At 41.5% G+C, this 18,668-nt stretch overlaps 2 protein-coding genes across 2 annotated transcripts in view; one reads left to right on the plus strand and one right to left on the minus strand.

Annotated features, from left to right (window-relative positions):
* The window catches only part of LOC121579951 (SH3 domain-binding glutamic acid-rich-like protein), a 34,433-nt gene that overhangs the window by 10,723 nt on the left and 5,042 nt on the right, over positions 1-18,668 (minus strand). The window lies entirely within an intron of this gene.
* LOC121579952 (non-histone chromosomal protein HMG-17) lies at positions 14,092-18,641 on the plus strand. The gene is made up of 6 exons (XM_041894968.2): positions 14,092-14,229; positions 15,078-15,101; positions 15,386-15,415; positions 15,614-15,649; positions 15,826-15,924; positions 17,655-18,641. The coding sequence occupies exons 1-6, from the start codon at positions 14,095-14,097 to the stop codon at positions 17,682-17,684; spliced, it is 354 nt and encodes a 117-aa protein (XP_041750902.2). The 5' UTR covers positions 14,092-14,094; the 3' UTR covers positions 17,685-18,641.

Genomic DNA, 18,668 nt, shown 5'->3' on the forward strand with positions numbered 1-18,668 from the left:
GGAGTATATGAGCACCTGGAGAAGCCCGGCTGTGTGGTGAGAACAATGTTCTTTGACTTCTCCAGTGCTATCAATACCATACAACCCACCTGCTGGCCCAAAAGATAAAGGACATTCACGTAAATCCACACACAAGGCAGTATCAGATCGGATATGTACAAACACGGGAGCACCGCAGGGGACGGTACTGTCACCTTTTCTGTTTACCCTTTACACAAATGACTTCACACACAACAATGAACTGAGCCACTTACAGAAATTCTCTGATGACTGCTATAGTAAGCTGTGTCATGAGAGGAGACGATGCTCATCACAGGGATATAACGGAGTCCTTTGTGAAATGGTGTGAGGCCAATTTTTTGGACCTGAATGTACTGAAGACCAAGGAACTAGTGGTAGATTTTAGGAGAAAGTAAGATGTTTTTAATCCCATTCTATTAATTGTGAAGAGATTGGCACTGTTGACTCTTATAAGTACTTGGGTGTAATAGTGGACAACAAACTGAACAGTCTACAAAAACATCCAATCCAGACTGTACTTTTTAAGGAAGCTTAGATCTTTTAATGTATGTGACAAAATGCTTTGTATGATCTATAGCAGTGTCGTGGCGAGTGTAGTGACATATGCCATTGTGTGCTGGAAAGGGAATTTAGCTAAGGAAGACTTAAACAAGCTTGACAAAATCATTAACAAAGCCAGTGCTACAATTGGCTGCAGCCTGGAATCAATGCAGGACATGTTCATAAAAAGGCTGCAAGTAAAAACACACATGTTTATGTACAATGACACACACCCACTCCACAGCACTCTAATGCAACACAGGAGCAGCTTCAGTAGCAGGTCCATCCTGCCCAGATGTTCCACAGAGAGGTTTAGATGGTCATTTTTACCCACAGCCAGGGGCGGTGTGTTCAATAGGGCGATATGGGCGACGCACTGCCAAACGGGAAAAGGAAGGGATTTTTTTTCTAATCAATTATATCACGGCAACAGTAGTTATCAGTGTTGTAATCTAGACGTCTGATCTGCCACAGTGCCACTAAATGTCCAATCAGGCTAAAGTCGTGCTTCAAATGGCCACCCCCCCTTTTGGGGCGATTTCAGTCAGGTTGAAAATCGCCCAGAAGTCTGTCATAGACTCCCATGTAAAATCAATTTTTTTCAAATATCAGAGCTTTCAATACAATCTCTATGGGTTTCTGAGGGCTTGCACTTACGCGTCATACGTAACGTAACCATGAACGTAACTAAGAAAAGAGCGGGTAGCCTCATCAATCAATTCACTATTACTGTCAAAATGGCTAGCCTTCAGTGCAACGCGATTGTGTCTTTGAAAGAAGTTCCTTTTTGTCGGCGAACAAATGAAGATAAATTGGCAACGAAACAATTAGGACCTCCCAGACCAAATTTAATAATTCAACAGGTTTCTACTAAAGGGGGGAAGTCCTACACCCGAGGATTTTCCAAAAATTGGTACGAACGAAAAACCTGGCTAGCAGGCTGCGATGTAGCTAATGCAGTCTTCTGCTACCCCCTGCTTACTCTTTCACCCTGAAGGCGGCACGGCAGACAGCACCGCTTGGACAGCAACTGGTGTGTAACGGACATGCACCATCTTTCAGGAAAGATTAAGAAACATGAGCTGTCAAAGACCCACATGGATAGCTGTTTGAGATAGTCTGCTTTGGGGAGAGTGAACATTCCCACTCAACTGGATGAGGGATACAGGCTAGCTGTCCGCCGCCACAACGATGAGGTTAGTGTTGATAATCACAAGTTTACTGGAGAACTGAAACTGACAAGGCTGACAAGATAGGACCCTTTTGTCCATTGTTATTGGATAGGAACAGAACTTATAACCAGCTCCTGACCTAAATAGATCTTAGCACAACATTTTACTCAACATATCATATTCCATATTCACTATAACAAATATATTTACTACGACATTAGCAAGAACCGCCACATCCTCAGCCGGCTAATCCAGTGTGTGAAGTTTTGCGGAGTGTTTGAGTTAGCTTTGCGAGGCAAAGATGAAACTGAGGGCTCCACCAACCCTGGTAAGCCAACACTTTTGAGATCAGTCAATAAATGCTTCTGGTATTGACTTATATGCTGCCCCTGTCTTCATGTTGTTGCTGGACATATCTTTTTTAAAATGTGTGTAGGTCACCTAAATCATCAGAAAAATTGCCCCCCCTGAGAATTTTTTCAGGAGCCGCCACTGCCCACAGCCATGAGGCTTTTTAATTAGTGTAATGGACTAACTGTTTTATGAGGTCTTTCTATTGGAAAATGTTGTTTCCTGTTTTCCCCAGAGTAGGATAGAAAACAGCACTTGAACCAGACTTATTTTAGGGATACTATGGTTGGTCATAGTTGCGTGTTCTGTCATTGATGATGCATGCTGTGATAAAACAATTTCCCAAGTTGGGATTAATAAAGTAATACTCTGCTCTCTCTATTTTACTGTTACTATTACTATAGTCAAGTCTGTGGGTTATGGTATTTAAATATAGATGTTACCATTTTGTGGTCCTCTGTAGCTCAGCTGGTAGAGCACGGCGCTTGTAACGCCAAGGTAGTGGGTTCAATCCCCGGGACCACCCATACACAAAAATGTATGCACGCATGACTGTAAGTCGCTTTGGATAAAAGCGTCTGCTAAATGGCATATTATTATTATTATTAGTAGTAGTAGTCTTTCAGACAGACGGACCGGAAGCCCAGTGACAACACTCGGGTCTGCAGCTGCCATTTTCCATTGGGAAAGAGAAATGGCCCTGTATTTACCAGAAAAGTTAGCTCATCCACCATGGCAGAAGAGGAAGATCCAGAGTCATCCACCATGGCAGAAGAGGAAGATCCATATACTCATCTAAGTCTGATATCCGGGGTAATGTGGTTAATGATTATATAATTGATTAAGTGGTTCTTTGTAGAATGTTGACAGTTGTAACTTAACTTAATTACTACACTCACCGACACAGGATAAACGTTATCCCTCATCCTGGCCCTGACCAAATCAGTAAGTTGCCCCTCACTATAGCTGCACTTCTCAAATGGCCAGACTTATAGTGGTCTTCTCCCCTTTTAATGCTCTTATGCTCATCCTTGAAATATACCATAAGGTCTGAAAAAGACAATTATCTAGGCTAAGTAAAACAAAAATATATTTTTATCTACTGCTCTGCTACCTAGCTAGCTAAAGTGTAGTCAATGTCTAGCTAAGACAGAGAAAGGGGACGTAAGAAGTTCATGGATTGGACACAGAAGGTCTCTGATCGCGCTGGTGAACGGTAGCTGACAGTGTCGGCTAGCGATGAGGTGCAGGAATTTGTAGTCTTGCTGAGGTCTTCTCTGTTGCTAATTAGAATTTTGAGTTTGTGAGTAAACTTTGGCGAATATATTGATAAAACTCGCATTGTCCGAGAGAGAATTGCACGGTTATCAAAACGTCTTGCCAAGGTAAGCCTACACCAAACAAATGCTTACTTTGAAGTGTTTGTAAAATTCACAATGTGAAAAATGAATGGTGAGAACTATTGGAACCGCTAGGTTTTAGGGGCATTATGATGCAGTATGAATCCTAATACCCATAAAACCTAGCAGTCAAATAGGGAAATGGTTCCAATCGTATTTTCCACCATTCATTTTTCCCATATGGGATTTTAGAATATGGGCTGTTTTTCATGTAGGCTTACCCTGGTGTGACATTTTGATAATCATGCAAATCTATCTAGGACAAGGCAACTTTTTTATTTTTTTATTTGTACTTTTACCCCTTTTTCTCCCCAATTTCGTGATATCCAATTGGTAGTCTTGTCCCATCGCTGCAACTCCCTTACAGACTCGGGAGAGGCGACTGTCGAGAGCCATGCGTCCTCCGAAACACGACCCTGCCAAGCTGCAATGCTTCTTGACACACTGCTCGTTTAACCCGGAAGCCAGCCGCACCAACGTGTCGGAGGAAACGCTGTACAACTGGCGACCGAAGTCAGCTTGCAAGCGCCCGGCCCGCCACAAGGAGTCGCTAGAGCGCGATGGGACAAGGACCTCCCGGCTGGCCAAACCCTCCCCTAACCCGGACAACGCTGGGCCAATTGTGCGCCGCCTCATGGGTCTCCCAGTCACGGCCGGCTGTACACAGCCTGAGATTGAACCCGGGTCTGTAGTGACGCCTGAAGCACTGTGATGCAGTGCCTTAGACCGCTGTGCCACTCGGGAGGCCTTGGAGGGTGGACAAGGTGACTTTTATCAATATATTAATCTGTATTTACCCGCAAAAAAATGAAACGCTAATGTGGCTATCATAAAGAACTACAAAAACCATGGTGATCTGGACGAGACTGCTAAATCGAGGCAAAGGTAAGAATCTCTTGATTAACTATCTAATGTTAACTAAATTGGCTACATTTCTTTAAATTGACAATTCTGTGAACTGTCTTATGCAAGTTTTAAATTGACACAATACCTGTTTAGAAAAGGTTTCAGCTAGAGATGACTTGCAGGGATTTGTAGTCTTGCATAATGTCTACTTTTATGCTAATTAGCATGTTCGAATATGAGCGCAAATAGAACCAAATATATTGATAAAAGTCACCTTGTCCGAGAGAGATTTACATGGTTCTCAAAACGTCAAGCCAGGGTAAACCTATACGAAACACAGCCCTTATTTTAAGTGTTTCTAAAATTCCCTATGGGGAAAATGAATAGTCTAAAAACGATTGGAACCATTTCCCTGTTTGACCGCTAGGTTTTATGGGTATTATGACACCTCCACTGTGGGGCTCTATTTGGTCCCGTCTTCCAATGTTTTAGTGTTAAGAGCAGTGTTGTGTTCGAGACCACCTACATTTACATTACATTACATTTTATTCATTTAGCAGAGTTATCCAGAGCGACTTACAGTTAGTGAGTGCATACATTATTTTTTATTTTTTCATACTGGCCCCCCGTGGGAATCGAACCCACAACCCTGGCGTTGCAAGCGCCATGCTCTACCAACTGAGCTACATTATGGGGTATTGTGTGTTGATCAGTGACATAAAATATATTTTATATTCATGGTGGAGGTGTGAATCCTCTCCGAAGGCACTGTATGTCCATGGTAACCCTGGCACAGCTAGGTTAGCTAAAATAGCTATGCTAATCAGGACATTCCCAGACTATGGAATATTCCAATCCTGATTCCTGCTGATTGAATGTTTAAGTGGGGGCATTTTGGTGGCCATATAAGCATTGCCACAGCAACTGTTATTACCACTGCATCTGTTATCAACTATTTGGCCCCTTATCACCACCATTATTATCATCTTACTGTATGATATGATGAAACCTTGACCAGCCATGCCGCCCGCCCGGGTCAGCCTTAATTATGGCTGGCTATAAACAAGCTAATCAACTGAGAAAAAGGAGACCAGCAATAACCACTGATAGACAGCGGAGGAAAGAGCAGGACCCGGGCCTTTTTTCTCTTGGCTGGAAGAAGGTCTGAGTTTTCAGTCTAAATTGATGCGCGATAGCAGTGGCTGGGCTAATGGTGTGGGGCCTGGAGTTGTATGCTGGTCCAATTAAAACTTTCTTACTCACTTATACATTCTTGTGAGTTTCAAAATATGCTATAGCATACAATAATATCTTCTTGCAAATTACAGTACGTTTACCACATTAGCAGTTTTTTTATTCATCTATTTAAAATATAGTAGTGATGGTGGTATTAGTTACTTAACACATTGACGTTAAATAAGATTGGACCCATTTCAAGTTAGCATTTGGATATTAGCTGCTGATATTGAAAACATTTACTAAATTCCAAGCATGATTAATTTCCTGTTAATTTGATAGATTTTATTTGAACCCTGTGGGTTACTCTCGTTTTGTATTATTGGTCAGTGTTGAGGTAGAAATTGTGTTAATTATATGCATCATCTAATTATATAACATTCCGGGGGAAAATGTAAATGCTGTTTTGTCACCAGCAGGGCCAGCGCCAGAACGAATCAGTTGGACGGGCCTTTTATTTCCATAGGCGGGGCCTCCTATGTGTGCACGCAGTTGCGTGTTCACAATTTTTTTAAATGGGTGTAATAGTAAAGACCATGTACAGTTGGTGAGTTTCAAGTTTGGGGAAGCTTACAATTTATCCTACCATTTCTACCGATCTGTGTGCCAGTTATGATTATTTTTATTTGCGTATTTTTGTGGAACATTTTCATTTCAATAATAACGTTTTTGTTTCTCAAAATCATTGTCACGTGGTTAATCATAAAAATCTGAAGTAAAATGATAAAAATCCAAAAGTTACAATTAAACTATGGCGAGAGCACCAGCCTCTGTCATATGGACACATTGATACACTGTGTTCCATTGGCGGCTAAAGAAAATATAGCATATAACTCAGAGATAGCCTACAGGCCAATGCAGCAACAGGTCTATAACTTCCATCAAGTAAAATACATAGGCCTAAAGCCGACAACTAAAAACAGTACAAACTATCCTGATGAAAATGCAGGTTCTTTAAATCACATTCATCCCTCTACTCTGCCTGTCTGTCTCCCTTTCTATCTGTCTGTCTTGACTTGTCCTAATGCTAGTGAAGTGCAACATTGTATCACCGGAGCAAATCAAGTCTGAGTCAAGGCGAAGACCGGAGGTGGGGCGAGACTGAGTCAAGACCGAGGCCAGGAGGGGTCAAGTGGTACGAGACCAAGTCAAGATCGAGACCAGAAAAATGCGAGTCCAATTCAAGACCATGATTGTAATTTTGTCAAATCACCACCATAATAAGAATTCAAAATGTCCAGTATTTCTGTGTTTATATTTCAGAACAAACATATGGATTCTTTAGACATTCAGAATAGTGAAAAAATGAATGCTGAGGGAAAATAGAGCCACTCTACAATGATTACTAACCCAAACACAGTGGGGAACAATGGGCCTTCTACGCCTTCAGAGAAGGGCTATGGATTTATAAAATAATGATTATAATAATAATTATGATAATTATATTATTTTCAATTATGTTCTGATTTAATCTCTTACATTTTTGTAGGAAAGGAAAGGGTTAACACTGAAGAGAAAAAAAGATCAAATCAGGATTTTTCTTTGCTGTTCTCTTGGGAGATAAATCTAGCTAGCTACAGTGAGGGAAAAAAGTATTTGATCCCCTGCTGATTTTGTACATTTGCCCACTGACAAAGACATGATCAGTCTATAATTTTAATGGTAGGTTCTTGTAGTTGGCAACCAGGTTTGCACACATCTCAGGAGGGATTTTGTTCCACTCCTCTTTGCAGATCTTCTCCAAGTCATTAAGGTTTCGAGGCTGATGTTTGGCAACTCGAACCTTCAGCTCCCTCCACAGATTTTCTATGGGATTAAGGTCTGGAGACTGGCTAGGCCACTCCAGGACCTTAATGTGCTTCTTCTTGAGCCACTCCTTTGTTGCTTTGGCCGTGTGTTTTGGGTCATTGTCATGCTGGAATACCCATCCACGACCCATTTTCAATGCCCTGGCAGAGGGAAGGAGGTTCTCACCCAAGATTTGACGGTATATGGCCCCGTCCATCGTCCCTTTGATGCGGTGAAGTTGTCCTGTCCCCTTAGCAGAAAAACACCCCCAAAGCATAATGTTTCCACCTCCATGTTTGACGGTGGGGATGGTGTTCTTGGGGTCATAGCAGCATTCGTCCTCCTCCAAACACGGCGAGTTGAGTTGATGCCAAAGAGCTCGATTTTGGTCTCATCTGACCACAACACTTTCACCCAGTTCTCCTCTGAATCATTCAGATGTTCATTGGCAAACTTCAGACGGCCCTGTATATGTGCTTTTTGAGCAGGGGGACCTTGCGGGCACTGCAGGATTTCAGTCCTTCACGGTGTAGTGTGTTACCAATTGTTTTCTTGGTGACTATGGTCCCAGCTGCCTTGAGATCATTGACAATATCCTCCCATGTAGTTCTGGGCTGATTCCTCACCGGTCTCATGATCATTGCAACTCCACGAGGTGAGATCTTGCATGGAGCCCCAGGCCGAGGGAGATTGACAGTTATTTTGTGTTTCTTCCATTTGCGAATAATCGCACCAACTGTTGTCACCTTCTCACCAAGCTGCTTGGCGATGGTCTTGTAGCCCATTCCAGCCTTGTGTAGGTCTACAATCTTGTCCCTAACATCCTTGGAGAGCTCTTTGGTCTTGGCCATGGTGGAGAGTTTGGAATCTGATTGATTGATTGCTTCTGTGGACAGGTGTCTTTTATACAGGTAACAAACTGAGATTAGGAGCACTCCCTTTAAGAGTGTGCTCCTAATCTCAGCTCGTTACCTGTATAAAATACACGTGGGAGCCAGAAATCTTTCTGATTGAGAGGGGGTCAAATACTTATTTCCCTCATTAAAATGCAAATCAATTTATAACTTTTTTGACACGCGTTTTTCTGGATTATTTTGTTGTTATTCTGTCTCACTGTTCAAATAAACCTACCATTAAAATTATAGACTGATCATTTCTTTGTCAGTGGACAAACGTACAAAATCAGCAGGGGATCAAATACTTTTTTCCCTCACTGTAAGTCAGCCATTGGCTAGGCCACTAGAAGCTAGATAAAGGCATTTGCCATTCAACTGTATTAGGGAAACAATTTGGAGTAACAATGGAATCAACCAATCGCATTTTGACTTAATGAGTGGGGCTGTTTTTACAAAAACATATGGTAACTTCTGCCTTCTTGAAGGCCAACAGGTCACTACGCAATAGCGAGCAGTAGTTTTCCCATGGTCTAGCTAGCTAGCTTTTGTTGTTGGCTAGTTTGCACCGGCTGCAGCTGGTGTTATCAAAGAGGATGTTGGTAATTTGTTAGCTTTTCCCATTTCAAGAATAACTTTCAACAAGAAGTTACGTTTCAAATGATCATCATCTGGTGAGCGGAACTGTGTTTTTTTTTTATTGCAGACCGGTGCGCTATAGCCAATCAGAGGTACAGTAGACCTTTATACGAACAAGCGATTTACCACACGGTTCTGCCATCATTCACTTTGAACTGGACTGTGTGTTTACAGTCAGCTGCAACAGCGTGACTTTAGATAATCAGAACGCATTTGCCAAAAGCCAGAAAATAAACCTGAATGGATTTCTGCAAATATGTAAACACCATGGGAGTCCTCTTACATTTGGTAACTTTACAGTCCTATTGATCATACAACCATGAAAAGGTAGGCTCTCTCTCCCTCAGTTATGCACATCAACAAGATCAACAACTAATGCTAGCCAGAGCAAGATGAGCTAAAATCTAACGAAGGAACATTAGATAAACCCTCTAAACTTTTTCAGCTAGTTTGCCAACAAAATTGCACTGATAAACAATGGGAAATTGTAGCCTCCTCGTCTTTCTGCAGCTGCCAATGCATGCTTGTCCCAACCAAGCACCCAAGCTAACTGGCTAAAGTTGGCTAGCTTGCTAACTAGCTACTTCCAGACACAAATGATAGAACACCTCACTGACCATTTTACTTGCCGTAGCAGAGTTGGTTAGGCTGTTTACATGTTATCTAGAGCGTTCTTGACTAACTATTACTTTTTTTGCCTACGTTTACTGACACTGGTCATATTCAGCATGTGTTGTACGTTCGTAAATTCATCAGTTCTGTGCTCTGGCACACTCAGAGGGTGCTCTGAAATTGGAGTAGATAGCCAGAGTGAATTTGCGAACGCAAGAGATATGCTAACTGTATAACAGTCGTTCAAGTTCTTTCTAGCTAACCAAATGACACATGCATCTATAGCTGTGTATAGCCACTGAAATGGGGGGAAAAAGTCAGTCACTCACCCACTCCTCCAATGGCATGACATGACATCCTCCTAGCCGCTAGCTAGCTAGATATCTAGCTAACGGTAGGATCCGTGTTAGGCTAGCATAAATAGATATGCTAGCCTATTGGCCACATTATGACTAACTTGTGATCATTGCCCTTGCTAGTTTGATTGTATTGACATTCCCAGCCTTAGTTACATTCCTCCGTTTTTTGGTCCAGAATATTGAGTCATTGAAACTAAATCAGCGTATCCCGAATGGAAGCAGCAAACAATGTAACAGGCCTGCTGTGATTTACAACCTGATAGACATATTTTTTGGACTACCAAGAAATGTAGTGGTGAGTTACAGTGGGGAAAAAATGTATTTAGTCAGCCACCAATTGTGCAAGTTCTCCCACTTAAAAAGATGAGAGAGGCCTGTAATTTTCATCATAGGTACACGTCAACTATGACAGACAAATTGAGGAAAAAAATTCCAGAAAATCAAATTGTAGGATTTTTAATGAATTTATTTGCAAATTATGGTGGAAAATAAGTATTTGGTCACCTACAAACAAGCAAGATTTCTGGCTCTCACAGACCTGTAACTTCTTCTTTAAGAGGCTCCTCTGTCCTCCACTCGTTACCTGTATTAATGGCACCTGTTTGAACTTGTTATCAGTATAAAAGACACCTGTCCACAACCTCAAACAGTCACACTCCAAACTCCACTATGGCTAAGACCAAAGAGCTGTCAAAGGACACCAGAAACAAAATTGTAGACCTGCACCAGGCTGGGAAGACTGAATCTGCAATAGGTAAGCAGCTTGGTTTGAAGAAATCAACTGTGGGAGCAATTATTAGGAAATGGAAGACATACAAGACCACTGATAATCTCCCTCGATCTGGGGCTCCACGCAAGATCTCACCCCGTGGGGTCAAAATGATCACAAGATCGGTGAGCAAAAATCCCAGAACCACACGGGGGGACCTAGTGAATGACCTGCAGAGGGCTGGGACCAAAGTAACAAAGCCTACCATCAGTAACACACTACGCCGCCAGGGACTCAAATCCTGCAGTGCCAGACGTGTCCCCCTGCTTAAGCCAGTACATGTCCAGGCCCGTCTGAAGTTTGCTAGAGTGCATTTGGATGATCCAGAAAAGGATTGGGAGAATGTCAGATGAAACGAAAATAGAACTTTTTGGTAAAAACTCAACTCGTCGTGTTTGGAGGACAAAGAATGCTGAGTTGCATCCAAAGAACACCATACCTACTGTGAAGCATGGGGGTGGAAACATCATGCTTTGGGGCTGTTTTTCTGCAAAGGGACCAGGACGACTGATCCGTGTAAAGGAAAGAATGAATGGGGCCATGTATCGTGAGATTTTGAGTGAAAACCTCCTTCCATCAGCAAGGGCATTGAAGATGAAACGTGGCTGGGTCTTTCAGCATGACAATGATCCCAAACACACCGCCCGGGCAACGAAGTAGTGGCTTCGTAAGAAGCATTTCAAGGTCCTGGAGTGGTCTAGCCAGTCTCCTTATCTCAACCCCATAGAAAATCTTTGGAGGGAGTTGAAAGTCCGTGTTGCCCAGCGACAGCCCCAAAACATCACTGCTCTAGAGGAGATTTGCATGGAGGAATGGGCCAAAATACCAGCAACAGTGTGTGAAAACCTTGTGAAGACTTACAGAAAACGTTTGACCTGTGTCATTGCCAACAAAGGGTATATAACAAAGTATTGAGAAACTTTTGTTATTGACCAAATACTTATTTTCCACCATAATTTGCAAATAAATTCATTAAAAATCCTACAATGTGATTCTCGATTTTTTTCCCTCATTTTGTCTGTCATAGTTGACGTGTACCTATGATGAAAATTACAGGCCTCTCTCATCTTTTTAAGTGGGAGAACTTGCACAATTGGTGGCTGACTAAATACTTTTTTCCCCCACTGTATATGAATCATGCATTGAATTGCATCTATGTATTCTGCCAACAATACCTTAGTGTACGCCATGGAACGTTTAGTCAAATAGAACCTATTTGTAAAACCTCTTATAAAGTTGGTTTTGTAGCATAAACTGGGTATTTGATATTTTTCACAGATATTATGGTTGTTTTTTTGTTTCATATCTGCAAAGTAGTCAACGCTGTCAGTTCCACTTTCATCTTTAGGTCACTGCTTACTTTGTGTGCTAAATGTGAAATGTTTTTTGGAATGGGAAGTAATGGTTGTAAATTTCGATTGGGAAATGCTTAATGGTTGTGTTTTTGAATGCTTATGATTGGGACCTATTGGCTTATTATGTCTGAGTTTATGGACTGCTTATCCTTTAACATCATGCTGTGTGACTGCTGTCTTTCCATCAGCCCTATGGTAGTGAGTATACTCTAATCTTGCCAAAAAGTTCCCAAGTGGCCTGACCAGCAAAGGAAAGTTACCCTGTGTGATAAATCCTGTTTTTTTAAATGAGTTTTCCTATAGATCTTTCAGATTTTCACACTCAAAATCACACTTTTTGTTGTTGTTGGTCTAAGTCCACAACAATGCTTAAACCACATCAATCTGATTGGGTGGGCCTGTTAGGGCCTGGCTCCACAGTGCAGTGTTGCCAACTTAGCGACTTTGTAGCTATATTTAGCGAGTTTTCAGACCCCTCTAACAACACATTTTCAAAAAAGAGACTAGCGACAAATCTAGCAACTTTTTCTGGTGTTATTGGAGACTCTGACGCGAAAGCACGTATCGTTCTTACTCTTCTCAACGAGCAGCGGGTGCTGCCGTGGGCCCCACCCCAGTCACCCCCGTTTGCCGTGGGCCCCTCCCCCGTCCCAAAGCATTCACAGGCGGCCCAGTCCTTGCGCAGCAGTCCCTCCCAGCTGCAGTCAGAGCAGGAGATGTTCACCTCTCCGCGTCCAGACTGCAAATGAATCTTGCATGCGGGAAGCCGCCACTGGCTGATCCCACCCTGGCTTACATTCAAGGCGGGATGTAAATGTAGGGTGTTTTTTACTCACTTTTTGTCTCTTCCACAACATTATTCCTCTCCTACAGCATCCATCACAATTACATGCACATGTCCAATTATGCAAATTAGGTGATGACATAATTTAGCGACTTTTAGGACAGCCAATAGCTACTTTCCTTACTGAGGAGTTGGCAACACTGCCCCAGTGGGTGAGCCTATGTCCACCCAGGCCCCTCCAAGACCCTGATGTAAACAGGCATGATGACAATTGCGCATAACAAATAGCCTACTAACCAACACTTACGACTAAACTTTTTAAATACCTGATTTGCATACCCATTGCCTTAGTTAGCATTCACTGGTAGATTCATAAATTAAAACGTCTTTCCTATCCTACCGGCTACCGATGTCATTCTTCTGTGAGCTGCTCTTTCCTACCCTGTCGGCTACGGATGTCATCCTTCTGTGAGCTGCTCCATGCCAAAAACAGCTCAGAGCTGCCGGCAGATTATATTTCGCTGAAACTAGGCTGTGTCCAGCGCGAATGTGAATATATTTCACGTGCTTTGCGATTGTGTAGGCTACTTTGTGAATAATTACTCTATTGTACTACATAATTGATAAGTCGTATACCTCCACTACACTGCTACGCATAAATGGGGATTAAGAAGTGAGTATAAGCAATGCCTACTGAGAAAAAAAGGTGGATATACGGTTTATACCTGCGTATACCCTCCACTACGCCACTGGCCCTTTGTGTTTTACAAAAAGTGCACTACACTATTTGAATGCGGTAGCATTTCAGAATCACTAACCTGTTACACACTGAAGGGCTATAGGTTCGGCACTGCGCAAACATGTCTATAACAGATAAAGGCTGTTAAGATATTGTTTCAAGAAAGGAATGTATATATTTGGCCTGGCGAAACAATTTTATGCACTGACTGAATGGAAGCTGATAATTCCGTTTTTTACTTGGCTGGTCTCGGGAAGAAATTACGAGTCCTCACTGTCCGAGACCGAGTCAAGACCGAGACACTCGATATGTGGTCTCGAGTACAACAACACTGGTTAAGAGCATGCATGCATGCAGAAGTGCAACATTATAACGTATGTGATTGCTTATTTTCATGCGCCAGTCAGTGGATACTGTTACAAAACATGATAAATACATAATTCACTTTCACTAGGAATTTGGCGCGTAAATGAACTACGTTAAAAATCTATTTATTTTGTGACACCTGGTGCCATCCTTTGATTGGCCAAGCATAACATCAGTCATCATTTAGCCACACCTACCCCCACCCCATCCAACCACTGGGTTTAATGTGCTATGTGTTTACTACAGCATTAGTAATAAGAGACCGCCTGTCTCTGCAAACTGTGAACTCAATCACAAAAGATAGCTCTTTAGTTTCCATTAAAGAAGAGAACCTACAGTCCAACATGCCCAAGAGAAAGGTATGTAGCGAGCCTAGATTACAGTATGCGGATATACTTTTTGCCGGTATGTATAAATCAGTCTGATATTATGAAGCCTTCGAGACAACGGAGATTTAATACAAATCTGCCATATGCATTTATGTTCACTCTGGTAAAAAAAAAAAAACTATTTTAAATAATAATTTGATTTTTTTGGTTTGCAAATATCGCCTTATTTTCCAGAATTTAGAATGTTTTGAGAGATTTCTTGAGAGGCGCACACAATCTTGTGTCTGGTCTGAAGCCAGACTGGATCTCCATGCTATTGAAACCATAGGCAGCCATGCTTTGCGGTTCCTATCCTATCCATCGCGAACACAGCGAAACAAAAATGCCTTTTGATAGTTAGATCGTGTAAATCTGCATTGAGGGGGTATAGAAAAATTAATTAAAAACTCTTCATTTTTCCCTCTATATAATTTCATTCTAAGACCGTCGCAAATTTGAATTATTTGAATGATTTCTTTGTTCATCGCGTTAAATAGGTGCTATTGCCCCTTTTTATCACCGGGTGGCAGAACACAGTTGATTCTGCCCCTCCCCCTCAGACATTTGGCGAAAACCGATGAGGACTAATGTCCCACTGAAAAAAGTAATACTGCAACTGCTTCTTCTACTCAACGCATATATTTTGAAGCGCTTGTCTAGAATGAGTACAGGCTGTATGTATGGGCAAAGTGTAGGCTATTGCAAGGGGCTAAGTAAGTTTGTAAACTTGCAGTTACTCATTTTAGACGACAGCTAAATATTCAGCAATATTATGTTTTAGATATGCATGCTTTTGTTTCCTATCATCTTGAGTAATGTATTTTTCATCAATTTGGCAGGGAACCGATGGTGATGTCAAGGAGGTAAGTGATATACACACACACACTTGAATATCACCCTTGTTGAATAGGCTACAGGTTGCAATCTTCACCATGATTAAAATCCTCAATAGCGATCAAATAATTTGATAAAATCACCAGTGGTCGTAAAAACCAGAAAATACTCCAATAGTTCAAGGATAATGCATTCTTGAAATAGGGAAATATTCAATTGTCTGCATTATGAAGATACATCAAGCATCCTCATTCTATTCCTTTAGAAATGTCGTCACACCTTTGAGTAGTATTGTTATTTTTCGTTACATTAGCCTTCAAGGAGATCTGCACGGTTGTCATCGGTGAGTAAATTAGTTTTGTTTTTACAGCTTCCTTTTGGAAATGTGATTGTTTGATATAGGGCATCAGCACTACAACAAAAAATTGATTTTCTTGCGAAAACTTTTTTAATCTATAACATGTTTTTTGGCCTGTTTCATGGTATGCAATGCATTGCTTTGAGAATCTATTGTATCAATATTGTCTTATGTATTTTTCAGAAACCAGTCCCTCCAAAACCCAAAAAGCCAGCTAAGGTAATATTTACCTGTCTTCAATATCTACTCATTTACATGATTAAGCATAATTATGCCTATTATTAGTTTGTCATGTTCTCTTTCCGGCACATTCCAATATTAAATGTTTAGACAATTTGACCATTCGGAGGTGCCAGGCAGAGACAATTTGACATATATGTAAATTGTCCCCACAGAAAGAAAAAGTAGTAAATGGCAAGAAGAAGGCGAAGGCAGCAGCGGTCAAGGAGCCTAAAGAGACCCAGACTGAAAATGGCGAGACCAAGACAGACAAAGTATGTCATGTCATATCAGTGATACACTGTCTCTTTTGTATTAACAATTATTTTTACTTTAAATATCTCAAAGGGGGTGACACTCTAGATCCAAACTGTTAAAGACCTATATCCATCCTGCCCTGCCTTTCGAAAGTATTTGAAAGTCAAGTTAACAAACAGATCACCGACCATTTCGAATCCCCACCGTACCTTCTCCGCTATGCAATCCGGTTTCCGAGCTGGTCATGGGTGCACCTCAGCCACGCTCAAGGTCCTAAACGATATTATAAACGTGATCGATAAAAGACAGTACTGCGCAGCCGTCTTCATCGACCTGGCCAAGGCTTTCGACTCTGTCAACCACCGCATTCTTATTGGCAGACTAAATAGCCTTGGTTTCTCAAATGACTGCCTCACCTGGTTCACCAACTACTTCTCAGATAGAGTTCAATATGTCAAATCGGAGGGCCTGTTGTCTGGACCTCTGGCCGTCTCTATGGGGGTGCCACAGGGTTCAATTCTCGAGCCGACTCTATTCTCTGTGTATATCAATGATGTCGCTCTTGCTGCTGGTGACGCTCGGATCCACCTCTATGCGGACGACACCATTTTGTATACATCTGGCCCTTCATTGGACACTGTGTTAACAAACCTCCAAACGAGCTTCAACGCCATACAACACTCCTTCCGTAGCCTCCAACTGCTCTTAAACACTAGTAAAACTAAATGCATGCCCTTCAACCGAACGCTGCTTGCACCCGCCCACCCGACTAGAATCACTACTCTCGGCGGGTCTGACCTAGAGTATGTGGACAACTACAAATACCTAGGTGTCTGGTTAGACTGTAAACTCTCCTTCCAGACTCACATTAAGCATCTCCAATCAAAAGTTAGATCTAGAATCGGCTTCCTATTTCGCAACAAAGCCTCCTTCACTCATGCTGCCAAACATGCCCTCGTAAAACTGACTATCCTACCGATCCTTGACTTCGGCGATGTCATTTACAAAATAGCCTCCAACACTCTCCAGGTCATCTATAAATCACTGCTAGGCAAATCCCCTTCTTATCTTAGCTCACTGGTCACCATAGCAACACCCACCCGTAGTCTGCGCTCCAGCAGGTATATCTCACTGGTCATCCCCAAAGCAAACACCTCCTTTGGCCGCCATTCCTTCCAGTTCTCTGCTGCCAATGACTGGAACGAACTGCAAAAATCTCTGAAGCTGGAGTCTCTTATCTCCCTCACTAACTTTAAGCGTCAGTTGTCAGAGCAGCTTACCGATCACTGCACCTGTACACAGCCTTTCTGAAATTAGCCCACCCAACTACCTCATCCCCATATTATTTATTTTGCTAATTTGCACCCCAGTATCTCTATTTGCACATCATCTTTTGCACATCTATCATTCCAGTGTTAATACGAAATTGTAACTATTTTGCACTATGGCCTATTTATTGCCTTACCTCCATAACTTACTACATTCGCACACACTGTATATATATTTTCTGTTATTTTTGACTTTGTTTTGTTTACCCCATATGTAACTCTGTGTTGTTGTTTTTATCGCACTGCTTTGCTTTATCTTGGCCAGGTCGCAGTTGTAAATGAGAACTTGTTCTCAACTGGCTTACCTGGTTAAATAAATAAAATAAAATAAAAATTCTGGAGGCAAATCCATCTAAAAGCATGAATCATTTCAGGGTTCTCGGTGTCTCACAGTCAATGGCTCTTTTGTCATCTTACAGGTAGAGACCCCAGAAGAGAAGACTGAGTAGCACTGCTCCCATCCGTCCAATTCCCTCCCTTGTATGGCCCCCATGTCTCATGTGTTTTCCCTAAAACCTCCATTACCTTATCAGAGGAATATTTTTATCAACAATTTTTTAATTATTGGTACAGGTTTTTAGCACAAAACAAAGCTAAATATGGAGGATTGTTCTGTTGTGCAGTGGTCATAAAGTTTTTTTAAGCAAACAATTACGGTTTTGGTTTTTTATTAGTGTTGGTACCTTGTTGGGACTTCAAAAAATAATGCTGGATGGCAGACTAATTGCAAGTGGTATAGTGTCATATTGTAGGTTCGTCAACTCAGAACATTTCACTTTTGTAGGTGGTTGTATTTTTACCCTTTTATGTACAGTGTTTTTTCTTTGTTGGGGTTTACTTACTTTCAACTTGATTTTACTGTAAGAGAAATTACGTAATTTTTTAAAACATTCCAGGCTTAAAGGGCAATTTTTCAACTTCATAATCTCCAGCACCACCCCAACATCAACATGTGAAAATTGCGCGTTTCTATGTTTTGTTGTAAAAAAAGAGTGGAAGATTTTCCAAAGTGTTTCCAATGACACCATCGGTGTGCATGGTGTGATTTTAAGAAATGAGTCGCCATTGGCTACTAATTGGACACTTATCTCCCTCTGTCATTTTTACTACAAAACATAGAAACGCCCCATTTTCACATATGTTGATGTTGGGCTGGTGCTGGAGATTAAGTAGAACATTTTTGAAATTTCCCTAATGATGTGGGCATACATGCTTTTGAATAATTTTGATGACACATTATTTTAACGGAGGAAGAGGCTTGTTGGAAGTTGCTTATGCTTTTTAAAAAACATTTTGGGATTTTAACACTGAAAATTCATCTATCGAAATATGCAGCTGTGTTCCCACTGAAGTTCTGGATGTTTAATTGGAATTTAATAAAATAGTAATTAGAATTTTCCTCATGACGTTGCGCTCGGTCTCATTACTTTACG

This window comes from Coregonus clupeaformis, chromosome 13 (assembly GCF_020615455.1).
Source record: "Coregonus clupeaformis isolate EN_2021a chromosome 13, ASM2061545v1, whole genome shotgun sequence".
NCBI classification, from domain to species: domain Eukaryota; kingdom Metazoa; phylum Chordata; class Actinopteri; order Salmoniformes; family Salmonidae; genus Coregonus; species Coregonus clupeaformis.

Bases quoted from the DNA above. Each gene is read 5' to 3' on its own strand.
- LOC121579952 (XM_041894968.2), top strand. From the start codon at position 14,095: ATGTGCTATGTGTTTACTACAGCATTAGTAATAAGAGACCGCCTGTCT. The intron at 14,230-15,077 runs GTATGTAGCGAG...TCAATTTGGCAG, and splicing joins CCAACATGCCCAAGAGAAAG to GGAACCGATGGTGATGTCAA. The intron at 15,925-17,654 runs GTATGTCATGTC...GTCATCTTACAG, and splicing joins GCGAGACCAAGACAGACAAA to GTAGAGACCCCAGAAGAGAA.